Genomic DNA, 25,264 nt, shown 5'->3' on the forward strand with positions numbered 1-25,264 from the left:
CACTAACCTGCTACATAGACTGTGTGACTGCACTGTGCTCACTGTGTGACATCACCATCCAATCACACACTAACCTGCTACATAGACTGTGTGACCGCACTGTGCTCACTGAGTGACATCACCATCTAAGCACAGACTAACCTGCTACATAGACTGTGTGACTGCACTGTGCTCACTCTGTGACATCACCATCCAATCACACACTAACCTGCTACATAGACCATGTGACTGCACTGCGCTCACTGTGTGACATCACCATCCAATCACACACTAACCTGCTACATAGACTGTGTGACTGCACTGCGCTCACTCTGTGACATCATCATCCAATCACACACTAACCTGCTATATAGACTGTGTGACTGCACTGTGCTCACTGTGTGACATCACCATCCAATCACACACTAACCTGCTACATAGACCATGTGACTGCACTGCGCTCACTCTGTGACATCATCACCATCCAGTCACACACTAACCTGCTACATAGACTGTGTGACTGCACTGTGCTCACTCTGTGACATCATCACCATCCAATCACACACTAACCTGCTACATAGACTGTGTGACTGCACTGCGCTCACTATGACATCACCATCCAATCACACACTAACCTGCTACATAGACTGTGTGACTGCACTGTGCTCACTCTGTGACATCATCATCATCCAATCACACACTAACCTGCTACATAGACTGTGTGACTGCACTGCGCTCACTATGACATCACCATCCAATCACACACTAGCCTACTAATGTTCTACCTCTGTTCTACCTGTGGGTGTTGTGCATGTCAGTCAGGACAATCTTGCTCTCGTGTGCTTTCCTGTTGTTATGTAGTGCAGCAAGAGCTGCACATTTGCACAACATGATTACATTGGTGATGTCTTCATTGTGATTTACCTGTAGGATGGCGAGCTCTGGGTCCAGATAGCTTTTCACACACAAGCCCATGAGTTATGAGTCACTGACATCTAAGCCGATGTTAATGTGTGTTTTAACATATGCGCTTGTAATAAAATTACAAAATCAACAAGTCCTGGCTCCCCTAGTGGGAAGCACTAACTATATTAAAATGACAAAGGACAGAACAGTCAGAAGAATTCTCTATTCCCTCTGTAATGCTGGAACTAAGCCCTATATGTTCTGAATAAAGATGTATTTAAGTAATAACATTATAGTTTTTCCCATGTAATCAAATCTTGACATCAAATTGGTAAAACTACTCTGGGCATGAACATTTTGCCTCATGTAGTGAATGTTTATGCAGGATATAGTATTATGTCACTTGCAGGCTATGAACAAGGTTAGGGAGCTGTGCGCAGTATATATATTGACATCACCCTCCCCTTACCACAAGGTAACCTCTATACTATTGTATCACAAATGGATAGGATTGACGGAAGTTGCTTTATGAGACATAAACAGTGTCTCCAGGGAATGATGATAGAGTACTACAAAGAGAAATGGAAAAATAAGGTCATACACAGGCATACATAATGTGGGGGAGCATCAATTCCCCAAACCATACCTCCCAACACTTAGAATCCCAAAAGCAGGACAAAATAAAGTTTGCTCCAGTTACGCCCAAACTCCACCCAGCATGTAGTCTTCTGTGCCCCAAGCTGTGCCGTCAACTAAGAGCGCCACTAGCCAAAATGCCTTTTAATGATCAATTTAGATTGGAATATTACTACACAGCGGGGTATTTCCTGGACAGCGCTGCAATAGCGGCCAGTTGCCCGTTATCTGCTGTGAGAATATCTACACACATTGCACTTACCATAGAGATCAGAGATATTATTATTCCCCACCATTCAAGTAATAACGGCTGCCGGGTGGCTAAGGACATTCGTAGTCATGACGCTCATTCATGGAGGTGACAAACGTTGTACATTGGAACTTTATATTTCAGAAGAGTGTGTGTGTGTGTGTGTGTGTGTGTGTGTGTGTGTGTGCCACTGTGTAAAGGGGTCTTAGCTACATAATGTGGGGTGAGCATCAATTCCCCAAATTATACCTCCCAAAATTTAGAATCCCAAAAGCAGGACAAAAGAAAGTTTGCTCCCGTTACGCCCAAACTCCACCCAGCATGTAGTTTTCTGTGCCCCAAGCTCTTGTCTCTGCTGTGCACTGTGATATAATGTCAGTGTGATACAGAGGTTTAAAGATTAGTATGGGCAAGTTTTAATAGTCAATCATTGTTATGTTCACGCCAGGTGACCTGCGGAGGAGATGAAGGGTATTGGACGTAGATTCCTCACACCATCGTTCTTACCAATGTCAACATTTTTATGTTTGCTTTATTTGTATAAAAGGAAATCAGTGAAACACAGCTACATTGTTAATATTAGTGTTCCGCTGCTATTGCATATTGTGCTAGGTTAAACATGGATGGGTCCTGGGACACTATGTGTATCTTATGGTGTATATGTCTTTTTCATGAGTCCAGCAAATTATGTGGCTGGGAATAAAACTCCCAAACTAGTCAATTTACAGATCATTGATAACTATGGTAAACGTGTCTACGCTCACTAGGACACTGCTGGAATGCAGTATGCGCTATTTTATATGCATCCTAATCTTCTCTGAGAACGCTGGTCATGTTTACAGGAGAAGAGCAATGGTTGGTGATATGACGCCAATTCACGGAAGTCACTTGTGTTGTCACAGCCGTCGACTAACCGCGCCACTTGCCAAAATGTCTTTTAATGATCAATCTAGATTGGATTATTATTACACAGCGGGGTATTTCCTGGACAGCGCTGCAATAGCGGCCAGTTGCCCATTATCTGCTGTGAGAATATCTACACACATTGCACTTACCATAGAGATCAGAGATATTTATTATTCCCCATCATTCAAGTAATAACGGCTGCCGGGTGGCTAAGGACATTCGTAGTCATGATGCTCATTCATGGAGGTGACAAACTTTATACATTGGAGTAGCCAAGACAAAACGTTTCCTTTTGTGTGTTTTCTCTTCTAGACAACTTCTGCATAACACTATTATTTTTTATTTAATACCACATTAACCTTTCATGTTTTGCCTCCTCTACATGTTTATTGTAAGACTGTTCCTGAAGTTATATTGTGGTAATAGGATTGTGTCGCTCTGAATGTTTTTAATGTCATTATGTATGCAGCTTACTACACTTCCCTGCGTCTCATATGTATTTTCTAAGAAGAATTGGCCAGATGTTCACTCTACAATTGAAAGTGTTTAACAACTTTTTAAAGGATGAAGATTGCAGACATTTCTGAGTACAATGGAAAAATACCTCAATCAAATGCATGTTGGTGACATAAATAAATTTGAAACCATTGAATATTCATGCTTAAAATGCTGAAGTGTCTGGTAGGATGATGCATTGTAATTACCAAGCTCCATGGTATCCACGACAGTCATCGACATCATTTACATATTGATTTATGAAGTGTTTAGTTGTTTCATCGTATTTTATAGGTTTTTTTGTGTCGAGTTCTGATGTTGCTGCATATACATTTTTATTATTATATATTATATTGTGCTCGCTACTTGCCATCTACAGCTTTGAAATGTAACGTTACAACAGTTTGGGCTTTTGTCAGTCGTGTGGGCTATGTGCCCTGCAGGCTGGACAAGTTGGCAAGATTAATGCTCATAGCTGGTGAATGGGTTATGAATCCAGCTATGAGATCTCACACTGCCCTGCTTACATACAGACAACGGCCAGAGTAGCTCAGGAAAGAAATGGAATGATATACTTTTAAAAAAATGTGTATATATATAATCTTTTTAAATTACACGTGTTATAGTTCTCCTTTTGCATACTTTTTATATCTGGCAATTGCTTTGTTCAGAAGACCAGACTTAATAAGCTAAGCAAACATTCCAGCATGTTTTTCCTCCTTGTTTGACCACAAGGTGGCACTGCTGTGTGAGCATGATCTTTTGTGTGGGATAGGGACATGAGTACTTTCCCTGTGAGTGTAGTGCATTCTGTTTGCAAGATAAATGCTGCATAACGGGCACTTCAAATAGGGATATTTAAAGACCGGAGTTCAGATTGCAGACTTTTTAAGTTTTCCGTTGCTGATGCGTGGATCAGTCCATGCGTTAATTATCAAGCATGAAATAAATCCTTATAGACATGCCAACCAATGTGTGTTTACCTTATTGGGTTGTCTGTGAAAATATTCAGGTTGAATATGTACTAGAGATGAATGCATAACTAATGTTAAAGGTTAACCACATGTATCGTAGATAGGCTTAAGCTTACCACGCTCTATGTCCCAACATGCCCCATCAGCCATATGCATATGAATGTAAATGTAATATTCAGTCTCCCCCTAACATTCCACTGCATCTCTGTTAAAACATTAAGTTAGATTGGGCAATTTCTCCCTCCACCAGGACAGACAGATAAAATCTAGTTTTTAGGAATCTGTCATCTGGGGCAACAATCAGAAATGGCAAAGCATAGCATGTCAGTGAACTTTGTATCATAGCATTGGTCATGCACCCGTGTGTAAATCCACACACAGTATTGCAGAGCAAGTCCATAAAGCCAGTCATTCACACTCTGCTCCGTGTCAGAAGATAAGAAATAGAAACACCTCCCTCCTACTACGGGATCCTACCACCAGGGGAAAGGGATGTGTATTTCAGGGACATAATTGGCTGGCAGGGTTGGGACTTGTGGTTTTATAAGAGCCACTGCATACGTTCAAACAATGCAGCTCCCTGAATTGGGGGCATGGCCACACCCTCATGGTATGTGCCAAGTGCTTTTCAAATGTTAGGTTATTCCTTATCCCCCCCCTCCCCTCTAAACACCCTTTCATAGCTGCGGGCACCAGTGGCAGGTGTGGCAGCAGCCATTCAGCAGCAGTGTGGGGCATATCTATCAGCTTTCCTTGGGACAAAGCTGTCCTCAAATCGGAGCTGTCCCACTAAAATCAGGACAACTGTGAGGTATGCCACTGTTTGCTTGTGTCTGAGTGGTGTATTCTGGGTACATCTCCAGTAGCTATCAGTTGGCTAATTTTGTGTTCTCAGCATTGTCCAATAATTTGTTCCGATCACACAATTCTGCATTTGTCCTTCAGTAATGAACAAAGACATGTGCTGTTGAGCATTGTGTTTTGAAGTCTAGCTGCTCTTTGAGGCTTCTGTAGAAATATATATACAAATCATACAAGCCATGATCTGAATCTGTCAAAACAAGTGAGTCTGGATGCTCCTATGTCTAGGGTTTTCTCACATCAGTTCCCTGTTCTAAATATTTAGTGTCTCTTGTGCTCATAATATCTGATTAATACTCTTCTTTAGTAGAAGTTGTGTTATGTCACATTGTCTACAAGTTGACTTGTTGTCTAAAGCTCTTAAAATATTCATTATGAAAGTGAGGAACACAAGTCTGCTGTAAACCTCGTGTAACTGTTTGAGTAAAGCGGTTTTGTATGTTTGCTTTAGCTGACGGTGGAAACTCGGACAGAGATGATGAAGAAAACGATCACAAGTGTGAAACAGTTTATTGATAAGCAGAGGAAAAAGAACTCTGGAGAAGCCAATGAAACCTCCAAGTCCTCCGTCACTTATGATGTGGTGTTAAGCCACCTGCAGCAGTCCCTTGCGCATCTACAAACACTAGGTCATCCTTTCCTCGAGCATTTGAGAAGTTTGGACCAGGTAAGATTGACTCTTCAAAAACAAATTTGGACGTACTGTTGTATCGCAGAAATTGTTTCAGGCTGTTTCCTGCCATTATGTATCGCTACCGTAGGTCAGTAACTATTCTGCACAAAGATAATTGATAGCGATCATTATTATTCTAAAAGCCGACCATAGTTGGCTCAGAAGTATACATTTCCGTTTTATGGATGACAATCTCCCATTGTCCCATAGATTGTAAGCTTGCGAGCAGGGCCTTCTCACCTCTTTGTCTGTTTTACCCAGTTTGTTTATTAGTTTATTACGTTTGTCCCCAATTGTAAAGCGCTACGGAATATGTTGGCGCTATATAAATAAATGATGATGAATAAATGATGATGATGCTTCATTTGCTGTCTGTTTTAAGGTTTAGTAAGTTACCCCAAAAATGACAGTTTTTTCAAATAAAATAAAAATTGTAACATGTTCCAGATTCTGAAAGAAATCCGTTCGATATGTACTGTAAATGAAAAGAACTATATCTCTTGTGGCCTTTCTACTTCCATACTTAGAATGAGCAGAAATCACCAGCCGTGGACTGACTTAGAAATTCCTAGGCAAGCCCCTAGTACTAAGCTACATTCAGCCTGAGATGTCACCACATGCTTTCTTCCTCTCCAAGAAAATGCTTCTGTTAGTATGGAACTTTATTTATTTAGCCTGCAGAGACATTAACCTTGAATGAGTTTTTTGCATTTAAGGAGCAAGGAATAAGTGTATTTATAATTATATATTATAATATTATAGTACAGACCTATTTATAGGCTAGTGGACTGTTCCCGAAAATCAGATAATATAAATAGATGCACAATTTCTGAAGAAAAATACAGTCGGCCATATGAAATCTAGCAGCGGACTGTGTGCGAAATGTAGCAGCGGACTGTGTGCGAGATGTAGCAGCGGACTGTGTGCGAGATGTAGCAGCGGACTGTGTGCGAGATGTAGCAGCGGACTGTGTGCGAGATGTAGCAGCGGACTGTGTGCGAGATGTAGCAGCGGACTGTGTGCGAGATGTAGCAGCGGACTGTGCGCGAGATGTAGCAGCGGACTGTGCGCGAGATGTAGCAGCGGACTGTGCGCGAGATGTAGCAGCGGACTGTGCGCGAGATGTAGCAGCGGACTGTGCGCGAGATGTAGCAGCGGACTGTGCGCGAGATGTAGCAGCGGACTGTGTAGGAGATGTAGCAGTGGACTGTGCGCGAGATGTAGCAGCGGACTGTGTACGAGATGTAGCAGCGGACTGTAGCCATTTTTAGCAAATTTTCTAAACTCTTATTTTAGACATATCCTTTACAGTCACAGTATTCACTTCCTATACTTTTGGGGGATAAGGAAGCCCAGTAATATGATTCATTACCAGTCATTGTGTTATGGATTTGTACAGCCATGTGATAGACCCTTCATATTAAAACAAACATAACAACACACCATGGTTTAGGAATGTAAAGTAGCCACATCGGCTCCATGGCAATTCATGGCTTACAATTAGTTTTTTTTTGTTGTTGTTGCTGACCATATAATTGTGAAAAAACATTACCACCAAGGTTTGTTTCATTTTTTTTTTATTCAAGATGACATGACACTTAGAACACATTGCCTTGTTTGGATTTCACAATACAATATATTGATATATAATTCTGCAGAGCATTACACTTACAAAGCAGAAATTGGATTTTTGATGTCACCTTATGGTTCACTTGTTCTTAACTGAATTTGGTTCATGTCTGTTGTCAGTTACAGCCACGGTGGATATTGTAGACTAGTAAATAATTCAAGTAATAGAGTTTCAGAGTTCAAGAGTCCTCATAGTCACCCAGAAAGGAGTATGAAGGTCTGTGGTTAGTATTCATACTGGGAAAACGTTCAGCTGTCATTACCAGGTCATTTTTCTTGTCATTCACATTAAAGCACATGTGACTTTTATCTGATGTAATTAAATGGATTTACTTGTCTGTTATTCTTCAGTCAATCATCATTTGGTGCAGGCAGTGACAGTCTCTCATTTTTATTTATTTATTCCCAGGATCGTGTGCAGAAATATTCTTCCTTGTATGATCTGTCAAGGTCTGAGAAGGAGAAGCTGAGGAGTCTGGCAGTCACCATGTGTCTAGATGGGCAGTCTCTAAGCACAATACAGACGCTGCTGGAAGTCGCTGTGGGTGATTTACAAATCATTCCAAAAGATATAGTGCAGCGTTCTACAGAGATGATCATCTCTGTGCTGAGGTAATTACATTGGTATTCATGCTGATATCCAAATTAGGGATCACATCTGTATTAGGACAAAGCCTATTTGTATGATACAAGTCTTTGATGTCTTATTTTAACATCTTGAAGGAGCTGAACATTGTAAAACAAAAGAAAGCTTTCTGTACCATCAATTGAGTCCTCTCAAATATCTTCTGTGGATATTTCTAAATCAGCACATTGTATAGCAGTGGTGGGCAAGAGGTGGCCCTCGGCCCTCCAGAGGCCCCCCAGCTGGCTACGCCTGCTTTTTATCAGAAGATATTTTGTGTATTTCGTGCAGGGAGGTCACATGGTATACCCGGAGGAGGAGGAGGGAGGTCACATGGTATACCCGGAGGAGGAGGAGGAGGGAGGTCACATGGTATATCCAAAGGAGGAGGAGGGAGGTCACATGGTATACCCGGAGGAGGAGGAGGGAGGTCACATGGTATACCCGGAGGAGGAGGAGGAGGGAGTGCACTGTGCAGGGAGGTCACATGGTATACCCAGAGGAGGAGGAGGGAGGTCACATGGTGTACCCGGAGGAGGAGGAGGGAGTGCACTGTGCAGGAAGGTCACATGGTATACCCAGAGGAGGAGGAGGGAGGTCACATGGTATACCCGGAGGAGGGAGTGCACTGTGCAGGGAGGTCACATGGTATACCCAGAGGAGGAGGAGGGAGGTCACATGGTATACCCGGAGGAGGAGGGAGTGCACTGTGCAGGGAGGTCACATGGTATACCAAGAGGAGGAGGAGGGAGGTCACATGGTATACCCGGAGGAGGAGGAGGGAGTGCACTGTGCAGGGAGGTCACATGGTATACCCAGAGGAGGAGGAGGAAGGTCACATGGTATACCCAGAGGAGGAGGAGGAAGGTCACATGGTATACCCAAAGGAGGAGGAGGGAGGGAGGTCACATGGTATACCCAGAGGAGGAGGAGGGAGGTCACATGGTATACCCAAAAGAGGAGGAGGGAGGTCACATGGTATACCCTGAGGAAGAGGGAGCGCACTGTGCAGGGAGGTCACATGGTATACCATGAGGAGGAGGGAGCGCACAGTGCAGGGAGGTCACATGGTATACCCGGAGGAGGAGGGAGCGCACTGTGCAGGGAGGTCACATGGTATACCCTGAGGAGGAGGGAGCGCACTGTGCAGGGAGGTCACATGGTATACCATGAGGAGGAGGGAGCGCACAGTGCAGGGAGGTCACATGGTATACCCGGAGGAGGGAGTGCACAGTGCAGGGAGGTCACATGGTATACACGGAGGAGGAGGGAGCGCACAGTGCAGGGAGGTCACATGGTATACCCGGAGGAGGGAGTGCACAGTGCAGGAAGATCACATGGTATACCCTGAGGAGGAGGGGGGAGTGCACAGTGCAGGGAGGTCACATGGTATACCCTGAGGAGGAGGGAGCGCACTGTGCAGGGAGGTCACATGGTATACCCTGAGGAGGAGGGGGGAGCGCACTGTGCAGGGAGGTCACATGGTATACCCTGAGGAGGAGGGGGGAGCGCACTGTGCAGGGAGGTCACATGGTATACCATGAGGAGGAGGGAGCGCACAGTGCAGGGAGGTCACATGGTATACCCTGAGGAGGAGGAGGGAGCGCACTGTGCAGGGAGGTCACATGGTATACCCTGAGGAGGAGGGGAGAGCGCACTGTGCAGGGAGGTCACATGGTATACCATGAGGAGGAGGGAGCGCACTGTGCAGGGAGGTCACATGGTATACCATGAGGAGGAGGGAGCGCACAGTGCAGGGAGGTCACATGGTATACCCTGAGGAGGAAGGTCACATGGTATACACGGAGGAGGAGGGAGCGCACAGTGCAGGGAGGTCACATGGTATACCCTGAGGAGGAGGGGGGAGCGCACAGTGCAGGAAGGTCACATGGTATACCCTGAGGAGGAGGGTGCGCACAGTGCAGGAAGGTCACATCGTATACCCTGAGGAGGAAGGTCACATGGTATACCCGGAGGAGGGAGTGCACAGTGCAGGGAGGTCACATGGTATACCCTGAGGAGGAGGGAGCGCACAGTGCAGGGAGGTCACATGGTATACCCTGAGGAGGAGGAAGCGCACAGTGCAGGGAGGTCACATGGTATACCCTGAGGAGGAGGGAGCGCACTGTGCAGGGAGGTCACATGGTATACCCTGAGGAGGAGGGGGGAGCGCACTGTGCAGGGAGGTCACATGGTATACCATGAGGAGGAGGGAGCGCACAGTGCAGGGAGGTCACATGGTATACCCTGAGGAGGAGGAGGGAGCGCACTGTGCAGGGAGGTCACATGTTATACCCTGAGGAGGAGGGGAGAGCGCACTGTGCAGGGAGGTCACATGGTATACCATGAGGAGGAGGGAGCGCACTGTGCAGGGAGGTCACATGGTATACCATGAGGAGGAGGGAGCGCACAGTGCAGGGAGGTCACATGGTATACCCTGAGGAGGAGGGAGCGCACAGTGCAGGAAGGTCACATGGTATACCCTGAGGAGGAGGGAGCGCACTGTGCAGGGAGGTCACATGGTATACCATGAGGAGGAGGGAGCGCACAGTGCAGGGAGGTCACATGGTATACCCTGAGGAGGGAGGTCACATGGTATACACGGAGGAGGAGGGAGCGCACAGTGCAGGGAGGTCACATGGTATACCCTGAGGAGGAGGGTGCGCACAGTGCAGGAAGGTCACATGGTATACCCTGAGGAGGAGGGAGCGCACAGTGCAGGGAGGTCACATGGTATACCCTGAGGAGGAGGGAGCGCACAGTGCAGGGAGGTCACATGGTATACCCTGAGGAGGAGGGAGCGCACAGTGCAGGGGGGTCACATGGTATACCCTAAGGAGGAGGGAGCGCACAGTGCAGGGAGGTCACATGGTATACCCTGAGGAGGAGGGAGCGCACAGTGCAGGGGGGTCACATGGTATACCCTGAGGAGGAGGGAGTGCACAGTGCAGGGGGGTCACATGGTATACCCGGAGGAGGAGGGGGGAGCGCACTGTCTCATCCCTGCTTCCTCTGTGAGGCCCCTTTGAAGGCTGGAGGGCCACAGGCAGCCCCCCACTTCCTTCACTGCTATGTAGTTTACCATAATGAACATGTGAAACGAAACAAAGCTGCTGTGTTTTCATGCAGATTTAAAGGAAGTTTAGCCTCCCAAATGTTCTGTGCTTAAGTGTGCTGAGAACAGGGGACTTTGTATGTTATACATAGTATTATATTCTAGTAGGAGTATTATATCATCCCTGTGTGCAGGCGAACAGCGGGGGTTTATCTGCCACTTTTTTATCTGCCCTCTGACATATTTTCAGTCCTTTCTGGACCTGACCCCTCACCAATTATGCCACACATACTCTTTGGCACTAGGTAACGCCCCCATACTTGTATTCTCGCAGGATGATCACTTCTGAGTAAATTTTGACAGAAGAGCTCCAGAATGAGCTAAAAGGATTCTGGGAGATGACCCTTATAATGGCACCTCTCCTGAATGGCATTCTCTGCAAGATAATTAGCACCATCCTAGCATAAAGTCCTGTAACAATAGTGTTTTGTTTTTATAAGTATCCTTTTTATATTTAAGGAACAAAAGAAAAATAAATGTAGAGGATTAGCGTGCCTAAGTGCATGGTTCACCCAGCGGGGGTGTGGGAATAGTATCACAAATATTCTGCTTTTCATATGATTATCATCTGCAGTGTGTCAGAGTACATGGTGTTACAGTATGTGGAATTTAGAAGCCAGGTGTTTTCGAAAGACAATAGAGAAATTTTTGTAGATATGTCTGTATGTTGGATTTTTGGAAAGGAGGACAGTTTTGGTGTAAGGAAGTACAGTAGAAACAATGTACAATATAGAAATGTAAAATAACTAACTATATATATAGGGTTATATATAATTTCATGCTACAATATAAAAATGTTATTCTTTGAGCACAGCTGTAAACATGGCCCACAGCCTTATAATTCAATCTTTAGTTTGTAATTAAAAAAAAAAGGAGATATTACATTACATAATAATGCTATGAAAAATGGAGAAGTGTTTATCCCTACTTGTAATTGATGCCTATCAGTGGCCTCCTAGTCCTCAGTCTACTGAGTTGAGGCTGGTGTGTTCTAGGACCGCTGATGGTTCTTTTCTGGTAGGCTGCCTGAGTGGCCCCGGGCCCTGTTGGTGCTGGGGGAGGTGGCTGCTCTGTGGTCAGTCCTTGGCTCCTGTTATAGTAACCAATCACAGGCTTCCTTTTGAGTACAGTGACATCAGCCACCACCTGATCACTAGAGGTAGCTTCTGTACGCTGTAGAATTGTCTGCAGCCTCACTGCTACTGCATGAATAATTGACTGGGGCCATGCCTTCTTTCCCCACCCCTAACTGTGGTCCCCAAATCAGCTGCACCCCATGGTGCCATGCTAGTTCCATCCCAAGACAAGATCGATGGTTAGCTATAAATTATTTAGAATGAATCGGTATCTTGTTTAAAACTGACAGTATTTTGTGATTGTGTATGTTTAAGTATTGAACACACCTGCAATGAAGTAATTAGACACATTTCCTCTTTTCATATTATTCCGTTTATTGCTACAATGTTTTTTCGAAAACATTATTGACAATCTAGGTTATATTGGAGACACCTGCAAGTACTATTGCAGGTTAGTTGCTTCTGGGTCTGTTTGTGTTGTGTGTGCAGGCTCATAGACACGTGTGTCTGGTTAATGATCCATTGAGTTAAATTGCGTTGTGCTTGTACAGAGTTCTATTCTGTTCTCTACCTGGAGGAAAACAGGCCAAAACTACACAGAATAGCTTCCATGTAACATGCAATTTAATGTAACGGACCATTAACCAAGCGAAATGAGACTCATGTGCCTGTCTCCTGATGTGTTACCTTTGTATTACCCTCAGAAATATCTGTTTACAATCTCTCGGGGCCTCCTGATTGTATTTATACCCTCAAGGCTGAGGTTCCCAACCCAATATATACATTATGCAGTATGTATCTTTCGCTGGAAAAAGTTTAACTAATAGGACACCGTTCATTCAAAACAGATCATGATTTGTCCAGCAAGTCTGGCCTCATCCCTGTAGGGCCCACGTTTGTTTTCAGCACCATAGCGGAACCTTCTGCAGTTTTGGCTAATGCCCCAGCTTCGTGCAGCCTTCTAGCACAGCGTGTTGAGTGCTTTCCAGGACACAGGGTTCTGTTACAATACAGGAAACCAAACAGATATCCAGAATACGGAGAGACTGAACTAATTAGCCCCTTCAGCGCCAGAGGGGAATGATTAATCACCTTTAGGCCTCTTCACTGCTGAAGAGTTTAAAAAATAGATAATTGTTGATGGAAAAGAAAAGAATGATCTGGGCAGGATTGGTATAAATACCTCCGCCGTCCATGCATAAAATGTGAATTTCAAACATGGATAAAATTGCTTTAGGAACTCAAGTACAGCAAATTGCATAACGGCGCTGCCACTTGAAATAAATTAATAGGAGCACTAATTACAACAAACAAACAACAACCCAACAGGGCATTAAAGTAAATTAGTTATGTTTTTGTACAATATATTTTTTTTTTTACTTTGTGCATTTATTTTGTTAACCTTATCCTGACTTATCTGAAAATGACTATATTTCAGCAAAGTTTCTATACTCTGGACTGTATATAAACTTGACGCTTCCTTTGGCCATGAAGCGCAACATTTTGTGATTTAAGATTTGGGGTGGAACGTGAGAAGGGGGCGTAGTGACACCACACATGGGTGTAGCCTTGTAACAGTGGGGAGCACCAGTCCCATGCCTCTCCCTTTAAAAACAACCCTTCAGTGCCGCACAGAGCTGCCGCTGGTATGTTCTGCATTGAATGGGGCATCGCGTATGTCCCAACAGTCCCTTAACCAGGAGAAAAGTCTTTTTACACAGGACAGTGCCCTCAAATCTGGACCCTCACGCTTAAACCAACACAGTTGGCATTGTGCGTGAATATGCCCTAAATGAGTAATTATTATTTCACATTCCTATTCTCTTCCTTTATCCTTAAGGTTACACATTGATTTGTTTGACTCCTGATGTTTCTCTGGGCTGCACTCATCACCCCCTCTTCCTTCTCCTGCCATCTCCATTTTCTCCCATTTGGTCCTCCTGTCTCTCACCACCCCTCCCTCTAGAATGTAAGCTCTCGGGGGGAGGGTCCTCTCTACCTGTTGTCCCACGTCTGTCCACTGTCTGACTCCCTTGTACGTCCTATCACATCTTTTGCTGCACTCAGTGTGAGTCCCCATAGTATTCTCACACTCATCTATGGTACTTATGTGTATTACCTCATCTATTTGTTACTTGCTTCTGTATCCGACGCTACGGAACCTGTGCCACCTTGTAAATAGATAAATAATCATTAAAAGCTTTGTTATCTAGAAAGTGATCTCTTTCCTGCCCCCTACACAGTGCTTTTCTTGGATTACACCCAGTGTGGTAATATTTAAATACAGTTCTGTGTATACTGTTCTTTCTATCTCATGTTTAAACTTGACATTATAAGCAGTTTACACAGGGTACACTTGACTCAAAATAGCTTTTTCTATAACTTTTTAAGCTACAGTTACTTTTCTGTTTGCTACAAACTATCTCTTCCCATTAATTTAATTAACAATGGCAGCCCTGAATTCTATTAATATATTTTGATATCAATTTCAACGTTTTATATATATATATATATATATATATATATATGTGTGTATATATATATTACAGATTTGGAATAGAACTAATATATGTACTGAATGGATTGTATTATTTACACACTGCTTGTTGATCTGTGATACATTGAAATATTCACTGTCCAGATACTTACATTTAGTGGGGTCTACTGTCTGTAAAGATCAATATATACATACAGTAGCAGTACTTTGTATAATTGAAATGCCTTAGGGAATACTTGGTGTATATTAACCTACATTAAAGGGTACTTGTTGTACAGTAACCCACATAAAGGGCTTACTTGCTGTACATTAACCTGCATTAGGGGGTACTTTGAAAATAATTGCCGTCATAAGAGGGTACTATAAAAACCAATTTGAGAAATCCTGCTTTAAATAACATTAATAGTCAATGAAAGTAGAACTTTGCTTGTCAGAATATTAAAATACTTTTACAGAAAACCTCAGTCATGATGCTACGGCCTGTGTTACATGTGCTATATTTTAAGACAAGCTCTCCTGGGGGTATATTTTGTAAACTGTGGGTTTGAAAAAGTGGAGATGTTGCCTATAGCAGCCAATCAGATTCTAGTTATCATTTATTTAGTACATTCTACAAAATGACAGCTAGAATCTGATTGGTTGATAAACCCGCAGTTTAGTAAATATACCCTTTGGTCATTTAGAATAATCTACGTCTTATTGTGCCTTTATTTTTCCATTGAGTTTGAAAAACAGATTTCGCCCGTCCAGCAAATGGCTTTACATTGATTACAAGCTTGTAATGAGGATAACACATTTAATCTAATCTACTGCTAAGCTTGCGGTGTCATTCGTATGGCTCGTCATGGGCTTGCATGTCACTTCTGAAAAGACGAGATGAAATCAAACGGGTTTTTTTTTATCAGTTTAATTACACTGCAGAAGTTCTGATTTAAGCCTTTGCTTTCTTTAGCTGTGGAAGTTTCTATGATTGTTGGTTTTAATTTTATACATTTTAAGAAAAGAGAGTGACATGTTGACTCTGACCAAGGATTTAATTAGGCTTTTTTGTTACGCTGTCTTTTAATATGAAATGAAGTAATTAGATATAGCAAGCATACTGTGAATATAAAATGGGAAATCTTTTTGAGTGCTAGATATTTAATGTGTGTTTGAGTCTTGGTCATGCAGATGTCCTGTAATTACATTGTATATATGATCGTCAGAGGGCTGTATACAAGTCATGGCTCTGTGCTCTATGCACACTGCAGTTTGTATGTATTATGGAATAATGATACATTTGTAGAACATTATTTTGCATACCTTACAACTGTCCCGATTTTGTTGGGACATCCTGAAACGCTGACTGCAGAAGGGATGGGGCTTACCCAAAAGAGTGCGGCATTTTAGCGAAATTTGCACATTTATGGGCGGAGTTTGTTCAGAATGGGGGCGTGGCTTTTTTGTCCTGAGTGAATGATACTCACTTTCTCATTACCATACTCACCACACATCCAAGCTGTACAGAATCTGCAGAAAGGATTCTCTCAGTCTGCCTGGGAGATGTAACTGCTGTTCTACAGGCTTTGAATAGCTTGTAATTAACAAAAGAGCGGACCCATAGCAGAGGACATATATCTGTATAATAGCGACCTTCCTCTCCAGGAAAAGGGACGTGTCAAGGACAAAACTGCACTTTACTTTCAGTGCCTGAATTCCCAGATAAAATGTCACATCAGCTAACTAGATAAAAAAGAGATGTTTTATTTAATATACACCTAAAACATCTGGGGAAGCCAGGCTTCTATTGGTACTATAAAGCAGCAGGAACGCTATGGCCAGCTGTCATGCACCACTGGATGAGATGCTGTTCTGCAGACAGCATGTGGGGATGTGAGCAAGTCACTTCTTACCTCACTTCTATACATAGCAGTAGGGTTATTGACTTATCATGTTGTTTATAACAGCTGCTGCTTGTGCTGGACAGAAGCATGGGGCAGTCTGTAATCTGTATGTTTCTTGGCATCTCTACTAGAGATGTTCACTGACCCCCGTGTTTTGGTTTTGGATTCCTATTTTTTTCTAAAATCCCTATTTTTTTTTGTGCTAAAATCACATAATTTGGCTCCTTTTTTATCCCTGCATTATTATTAACCTCAATAGCATTAATTTTCAATCATTTCCAGTCAATTTTTGTCAAGTGACAAGAACACTGCTACCCCTCCTGTTTCTGTATGAGCAATGGCACTGAGCAATGTCACTGGAGACTGGAGAGTGACAAGAACACTGCTACCCCTCCTGTTTCTGTATGAGCAATGACACTGAGCAATGTCACTGGAGACTGGAGAGTGACAAGAACACTGCTAGCCCTGTTTCTGTGTGAGGAATGGCACTGGATCTCCTGGGGAGGGAGGTACATATAAAATCCAAAACCTGTGAGATCCGACAATGCAACAATGGCGTTTTGCCTCGATTCAGATCCGAGGACGTGCAAAAGTAGCGAGCCTACTCGGATCCCCTAAGTTCGGGTGGGCTTGCTCTACAGAAAACTGAGCCTGAGCATCTCTAATCTCTACACATTAAATCAGCCCTGCGTTAGAGGACATGCACTATGGGGTTTGCAGTGCATTTTTACTGCATAATCTGTATTGCGTTTATGCATTAAATCTGCATTTTATAAGTATCTGTGGCAATGAGGAAATTGTCACCCGGGGCGGGATCATCCTTTAGGACCCATTGGGCATAGAAGAGCCTGGATTATTCTGAACCATTTAATCTGTTTGTTTTTTTGTTTTTTTACCAAAAGCGAGGTGGGGAAGGTTAGAAGTAAGGACGGCCATAACCAGTATCTTACCTAGGGCCCCATGATGTCTTAATCAGGCTCTGTTGTGGTCGTAATTAAGACAAACATAAATTGCTTCTTGAGTGCATCTCATTGTGTTTACAATGAACTCCCACTGAGATGAATGTTAGTTTAGGATTGTGATGACACATGACAGACGTAATGCAATAGAACAATAAAAGTTAAAAAAAATATGCTGCAGCTCACCGCAAGTTAAACATTACATACACTTAGTTTGCATGAGAAGCTCATCTTACACGCAGAATTCTAATATCTGTGTGTACGCAGCGCTCCTCTGTTCTCAGGGGAATCATTCGCTTTCTTTCTAATACTTTTGTTCATTGTGCTGATATATTGACAACATTAAATATGTTAAAGTAACAAAAATATATAGTGAGATATTGTCAGAAGTAGAAATTATTTAACATTATCTAAATAATCTCAGATTAGTTACATATAATTGGATCAAGTTAAAATGCAGTACATTAAAACAGAGATCTGCAACAGGGATCAGTGACAAGGCTGATGGTATTGGGGCATCGTGGCAGTTTCAGTGTAACCCCCTATATCCAAAACCGTGCTTTGGGGTTCTCCTTAGTATTTGTTGTTCTGCGAGACAGACCTCCCGAACCTGACTTTTTGTGAGACTGTCCCCAACTGATCCTAAAGCTGTACATACACAAGCAGATCAACCCCCCCCCTCCCCCCCCCCCCCTCATCCCTCATGGATCCTGTGGCGCTCAGTTAGTACAGAGAAAAGATCATGGTCATCAGCCAGGCACATTTTCAGCCAATGAATCAGATTGCTCATTGTTGATTGGACATCACTGCAACGTCCAACTGCGCACATTGCCGGCAATTATGGTAGGAATGTCCACTCATTTTTCTACACATCTCTATGGGGGAGGGACAAGCGAAAATTCCTGCCACAACCTCGGCATGATGTGTCTCCGCGGACGTTCCAGAGACACCTCGCGCAGAATTGACCAGTGAGGCAACTTGATAAACTTCAGGGGCCGCATGGACTGCTCTCTAACTTTCAAAAGTTCCGCATTTTACCCTTAATCTCAGTAATAAGTTACAGTACATTTATTGAAAGAGACACCTATCTGTAATAACATATCGGCAGGAATTTTAAACAAGTGTTACAAGCTGTAGCAAAGACACACGACAATAAAGCAGGAAGGAGCTGGGGGCCACAGGTGAGGGCTCAGAGGGACACAAGTGACCCTCGCGTCCCCTGTAGCCCATCATTGATCCAGATTTTAATATCAAAAGCACTTAGAAATAGGCAAATGTTTAACCTCCCAATTCCTGATTCCCTCTGTACCAGCCCCTCACACACAGCAGAGCGGTTTTGTGATCCTATATTTAGTTTATCTGTTCACTAGATACTAATAAAATCACCGTTCCTAGCGAATCGATGGGCGGCATATTTCTGAATGTTGTTTCACCCCTCCGGTTTCGCTAAGGAGTTAGAGTTTTAGGACCAAGCAAGAAGTTCCTGAACTCTATACATATATGAAATGTGTGATACAGATTTCTTGTTCATTATGCATTGGAAGCTGTTACATTGTAGCTAAATTATTCATCACTCTTTCACATGGAAATTAGCCCTGGAAACATTCTCTGTTTTGTAACATTCTCCGGGCTGATTTCAGCAGCAGAAATATATAGTACCAGGGAAACTTCACTCCCGAATATTGATGGCAGCCATTAACGCAAACACTTCAGTGTGTGTGTCAGTCACCGCTGGCGGAACAGCGGCTGTTGTTTGTCTGGCCTTGTGAAGGGAAAGCTATTTCAAGCACATTTAAATACATTTCATACACATAGAGCCAGAGGTATAAAAAGTACAGTGCATTGACCTTACTGAAGCAAAGCATTGTTTTTATTTGTATAATAAAAATGTGTTTTCATAACATTACTGTGGCAATGAATGGTTTGTTATCTTAGGCTGGAATCACATGGGTGCTTTCTGCTGCCAGTATAATATTGTGTTCTCAGGATCACTTACTGGTACGCAGTATTCATGTCACACGAGAATGATTTGCTTATACAGCGTAAACGCTCCTGTGCCTGGTAACTGGGTTCTGAACTCCACACGTCACGATGCATTTGTGTGATACGAGCCTTCACCTTAAACAGTATGATGTTGGCTTTTGCTTTCCATCTTAAGTATTGCTTACTAAAAATATAGATCTGCAGAACCTCAGTACTTACCACAGCCATGGGAGGGATGGTTGTGTGTATACACGGAATGCACCTTTCCTTTCCAACCATTGTTTGGCCATTTCTTTCTTTTAACATGTTTAATATAGAAATCTAAATACATTCTGTGTATTTTATGTACGATAGATATGCCAAATATGTATATTTAATAACAAGCTTGTACTACTATGTAACCACAATAAGAGTAATATATCATCCATATGCTACGGAACGAAAGATACGTTTTAAAAATGTTTTAAAATTCACTTGACTTATCCAAGATTGTTTTAAAGCATTACATCATGAATTGAACACGTCTGTCCTTGTTTTGGGCAACCACCTCCCTGATTTACTCTCCAATGTGTAACACTAACGTGGATAAGTAAATAATGTAATACTGTGGTACCGTTAAATGCATGATAGTGGTTATAGTAACGTATTGACATTTAATGAATCAGATTCTTTGTTTCACTAAGACCTGTTATCCAATAGCCTGACTAGGCTGCAGTCTAGGGCACTAGGCTCTTTTTTTTTCCTTTTAATGGGGTGGGGGTGGGGTGCGTCATTTTTAAAAAAATGAAGTTCATTTTTAAATATAAGAAAATAGTTGTGTAAAAAGGAAACATGAAAACAATGTTTAAATCATGACGTATATCCATGGTAAAGGCTGAAGACAATGAGTCATCCTTGGGCAGGTGCTTGAGGATAAGTGAGTAGGCGAGACAAGGATGGCGCCAGGCCTGAATGTGACAGCTCCCCCCCCCTCCTCGATGTGACAGCTCCCCCTCCTCAATGTGACATCTCCGTCCCTCCTCCTTGATGTGACAGCCCGTCCCTCCTCCTCGATGTGACAGCTCCGTCCCCCCTCCTCGAAAGTGACAGCTCCGCCCCCCCTCCTCGAAAGTGACAGCTCCGTCCCCCCTCCTCGATGTGACAGCTCCGTCCGCCCTCCTTGATGTGACAGCTCCGTCCCCCCTCCTCGATGTGACAGCTCCGTCCCCCCTCCTCGATGTGACAGCTCCGTCCCCCCTCCTCGATGTGACAGCTCCGTCCCCCCTCCTCGATGTGACGGATCCGTCCCCCCTCCTCGATGTGGCGGCTCCGTCCCCCCTCCTCGATGTGACCGGAAATTCTAGTGGAGCTGAGTCTTTAATCTACAGGAACATAAACTATGATGGTTGGGTGTTTTAGGAAGACATATAAAATTGAGGAGCAGTTTGTTTTTACCTACCGCATATTAGCCTGGCATGGAAGGCTACGAGCGTATTAGCCTAGGGTGGCCTGTACCGTTAATCAGGCCTGGAGCGTACTTATCTTTTGATTCTACTAGTTGTCTACCTACAATCTCGTGATGACGCAGAATCTGTAGTCAAAAACGTAGTTCTTTATCTTTTACCTGATGTTTTATTTAGTTTCTAAAAACCTTTTGATATCTTTATTTGCTATAATAGATGTTGTCTTGTACAGAAATGTGAAGATTAAACAGACTGTTTTAATCCTGCAAGAGGAATGCAAATACAATGTGACATCTTCCTGCCATGTTCTGCTCATACATGTCACATGTAAGTGTGGGCATTACATGTGATGTCTTCCCTCCTGTGAGCTGGACTCATATTCATGAGAAAGCTGTCTATGGATGCACTAGGGACTGAGTACTGCATCTGCTGTTAATGAGACCAGTAGTGCACCAACATGTTACAATTTGCCAGAGAAGCAAATTTCCATCTGTACCGCAAGCGGTGTTAAACCAAGCTTCACACGCAGAAAAGTAGACATTTCATTGTCTAACCTGCACTAGATTGATAAAATCTATCACACACTCACAGAACTATGGGGATTTAATCAAATTGTAGAATTTACCAGATCAACCATGTTAGCCATAAAATAGAGAAGTATGATACTCTGCTAGACAACATTGTATGAAAACTGATGAGCAGATATGACTTTCATGTACCATATTTTCTTTTGCAGTGGGAATGGCCTAGATTCTAGTTCTATTGAAGACCCTTTAAAAGTCTTGGAGAGCATCATAAGAGAGGTGCACATAAGCACTGAAAGAGGGTAAGTCCAAACACTGCTCCGTGCCTCATTGTTTTAAAGAAGGGGATCTTGACCAGCAGTCCCATTTATCTAGGACAGTTCTGGAATTACTGTAGGCAAAGAGACATGGCATGGTATTCTTTCAAAACTATTGTGCTATACTAACTGATCAAGTAATTGTATCACACGTCTTTTTGTACATACATCTAATTTCCCTTTGGTTGGGTATATTTTGACAAAGCCAACCTGTTTAATTCTCTTAAAGAAGATTAGCAGATAGACAAGAGAGCAGGGAGGGGGAGAGGTCAGGGGAGGAGAAGTAAATTTGGGTATCATCAAGTTATGGTGGTATTGGAGGCCAAAGGAGCTGATGAGATTATTAAGGGAGAAAGTGTACAGGGAGAAGAGAAGGGAACTTAGAACAAACCTTGGAGTATGCCAACAGATTAAACCTGCATGCAAGTTGCACAAAACTTGAGTGTACGTGCGCCTGTATTCAAAATCATGTGGACCTCAAGCTACGGTTACATTTGAATCTGTGGGCAGCACAGTGGCCTGGTGGTTAGTACTTCTGCCTCACAGCGCTGGGGTCATGAGTTGAATTCCCAACCATGGCCTTATCTGTGTGGAGTTTGTATATTCTCTCTGTGTTTGCGTGGGTTTCCTCCGGGTGCTCCAGCTCCCACACTCCAAAAACATACTAGTGGTTAATTGACTGCTATCAAAATTCTCTGTCTGTGTGTGTATGTTAGGGAAATTAGACTGTAAGCTCCAATGGGGCAGGGACTGATGTGAATGAGTTCTCTGTACAGCGCTGCGGAATCAGTGGCGCTATATAAATAAATGGTGATGATGATGTACTCTCTGCCTAAACAGTACTTGTCGTATGTGAACAGACTGCAGATTACGCAAATGCATGTGCAATTTCAAGTCCCATCAGAACACATGCTAAACACAATATTATAAAAGAAATGCATAATAATAAAATCATTAATAAAAATGTTTTTATGAAAAATAAAATTTTTTCTTTTTTTTGCATTAAATACATAAATCATGGTCTTAATGTGTGCGTACTGTACATACAGTCCGTTTTTCTTTCTTGCATACACATTTTTTTGCTATCTTGAGGTACGCAGATATGTAGTTTTTAATGCAAAGGCGATGCGCTACCAGTCATCAGTATCAGTCAGCACTTACATCTGCCCTGTAGCTGGTGCAAATAATATGGGTAAAAAACACGTACTTAAGAGATAACCAGAACCTGAATCAGCCACATTTGCGTTGGCACGTCCTTAATAAACATTGCCTGCGTTCATTCGCCCCTTCACTCCCCTGTTCCCCCCCTCGAGTCATAAACAGAAGTAAGTCACATTTGCTTTCAGACATGAATTGCGTTCATTGGTGTAAAGTCCGTTTCTGTCCACAGAGCAATTTCACGCAAGATACGTCACATACAGGGGCTTATGTCAGAAGATGAATCGGGCCCCAAGCATATGCTGTATATGTACTGCTCTATACAGGCTTTGTTCTTTTAACTAGCGGTTTCCTTCAACACCCTTGTGTACGAGACGCTGAAGGCACATACGAGGGGTAACAGGTCCTTTTTAAACAGGACTCATCAAATAAATGAAATAAAAGTTAAGTAGATGAGATTCAGCTGGAGCTAATATTGTGGTCTCCACAGGCTTTAGGGACAGTCAACATAATTACACTTCTCTGCGAGATTATTAATTCTATGTGTAAATGGATATTTTAATATTTCAACATGTTTATAATACAGAGCTCTTCAATATTGTATACGCAGTGTATTCGTTTGCTGCTTAGAACACAGATTAAGTTGCTAGAGAGATCTTATTACAGTTTTCAGGAGAATGTTTGTCCTTTGTGCATCTTTCTCCTGATATAATATCCCTCGGCATGTTGGCCACTTCTGCTTAAAATGAGATTTGATTAGTCCCAATGAACAGTGGCTTTCTGCTAACAACTTGAAATGATAATGTGACATTTGTAGCTGGATCTTTTACATATTTATCAGACTACAGAGCTGAGGTTTGGTATAGAGCACTCTTTGGTGCAGAATGTATGTCATTGTTGTAGGATATCAATTATGCAACACAGAAGTGAACAATTTGTAGACCAGCTTACCCAAAACACAGGCAAATTACCCTCTGTCTGATTTGAATAATACAATTTCTCTTCATAGAAAGAAATTGTAACATTATTAAGCATGAGCTGACAGCAATTTGAACTTTTAATAGAATGACCATGCATGGCACGTTCCAGCTTCCTGACAGGATAATCTGCCTCTTGATCCTTCTGTCATATTACAGTAATAAGCTAGCAATGTTTCATATGTTTTATATAAAAACCACCTGACCCCCCTCCCCCCCAACCACCTCTCCAAGCTGATAAGGTTCCGATATATCTGGTGTCCCAGCCAATTCTATAATGTATTCATATTAAAATAACCATTAATGTTGAATGTTGAAGACTGTAGAATGGATGTGCAAATGTGTGCAAATAATACGGTGCTTTCATTATCATGATTGTTTATACAGCACCGTAAAAAACGCTGCAGTGCCAGACGTTTGGTATAACAAACCGTACATTAAACGATTCCTACATAAAAGGGGCAGCACGGTGGCTTAGTGGTTAGAACTTCTGACTCACAGCGCTTGGGTCATGAGTTCAAATCCCGACCATGGCCTTATCTGTGTGGAGTTTGTATATTCTCTCTGTGTTTGCGTGGGTTTCCTCCGGGTGCTCCAGTTTCCTCCCACACTCCAAAAGCATACTAGTAGGTTAATTGACTGCTATCAAAATTCTCTGTCTGTCTGTGTGTATGTTAGGGAATTTAGACTGTAAGCCCCAATGGGGCAGGGACTGATGTGAGTGAGTTCTCTGTACAGCGCTGCGGAATCAGTGGTGCTATATAAATAAAAGGTGATGATGATAAAAGCATAACAAGTACATACAAAGTTGAAGAAGAAGATGATGACCTGAGACAGGGTGAAGAAGGCCACGCTTGTGAGAGTTACAATCTATATGATTGTTCTTTTTACTATACAGCACTATTTGTTAGTTATGAGGTTTGCTCCAGTTCTTTAAAACATTTTGGGCAGACACCCCTGTCCTGCTTGACTAGTCAGGCTGAAGGGGTCCCTCCACTGGTACCACCGCATTTCTCTAATGAGTTTCTCCTGGCACAGCTCAGTACGATAGAACTGTGAGCAGAGCCAGGTCTTGTGGACAATGTCAGGTTGCAGCTTGTTGGATGAACCACATCATATTGTGGCAACTTAATCCAGACAACTTGCAAAAGGCCCCTTCACTTTTAATGTCCTGTGGGCGCTGTGGATAAAATAATGAACCGAGATGCGCCAAAGGTAAGTAGCTCAGAAACCAATGGAGAATGAAGTGGATGGGATAGGTTTGTTCAGAAGTATTAAGAAGATTGGATTTAATTTTAAAAGAATAACTCCAGCCAAAAGTACAAAAACATTGTTTTGTATGGAATTCAATGAGTTAATATAAAAATGAAATATTGCTCCTTATAGACGTGCCGTAGAT

The 25,264-nt window shown here is 42.8% G+C and overlaps 1 protein-coding gene across 2 annotated transcripts in view; it reads left to right on the forward strand.

Moving 5' to 3' along the window:
- The window catches only part of NBAS (NBAS subunit of NRZ tethering complex), a 477,499-nt gene that overhangs the window by 327,530 nt on the left and 124,705 nt on the right, over positions 1 to 25,264 (forward strand). For both annotated transcript variants that reach the window (XM_075201412.1, XM_075201413.1), the window contains exons 45-47: positions 5,459 to 5,674; positions 7,719 to 7,921; positions 21,626 to 21,715. In XM_075201412.1, the coding sequence (XP_075057513.1) occupies positions 5,459 to 5,674; positions 7,719 to 7,921; positions 21,626 to 21,715 (509 nt within the window). The remainder of the gene's footprint in view (positions 1 to 5,458; positions 5,675 to 7,718; positions 7,922 to 21,625; positions 21,716 to 25,264) is intronic.

This window comes from Mixophyes fleayi, chromosome 3 (assembly GCF_038048845.1).
Source record: "Mixophyes fleayi isolate aMixFle1 chromosome 3, aMixFle1.hap1, whole genome shotgun sequence".
In the NCBI taxonomy this organism is placed as follows: domain Eukaryota; kingdom Metazoa; phylum Chordata; class Amphibia; order Anura; family Limnodynastidae; genus Mixophyes; species Mixophyes fleayi.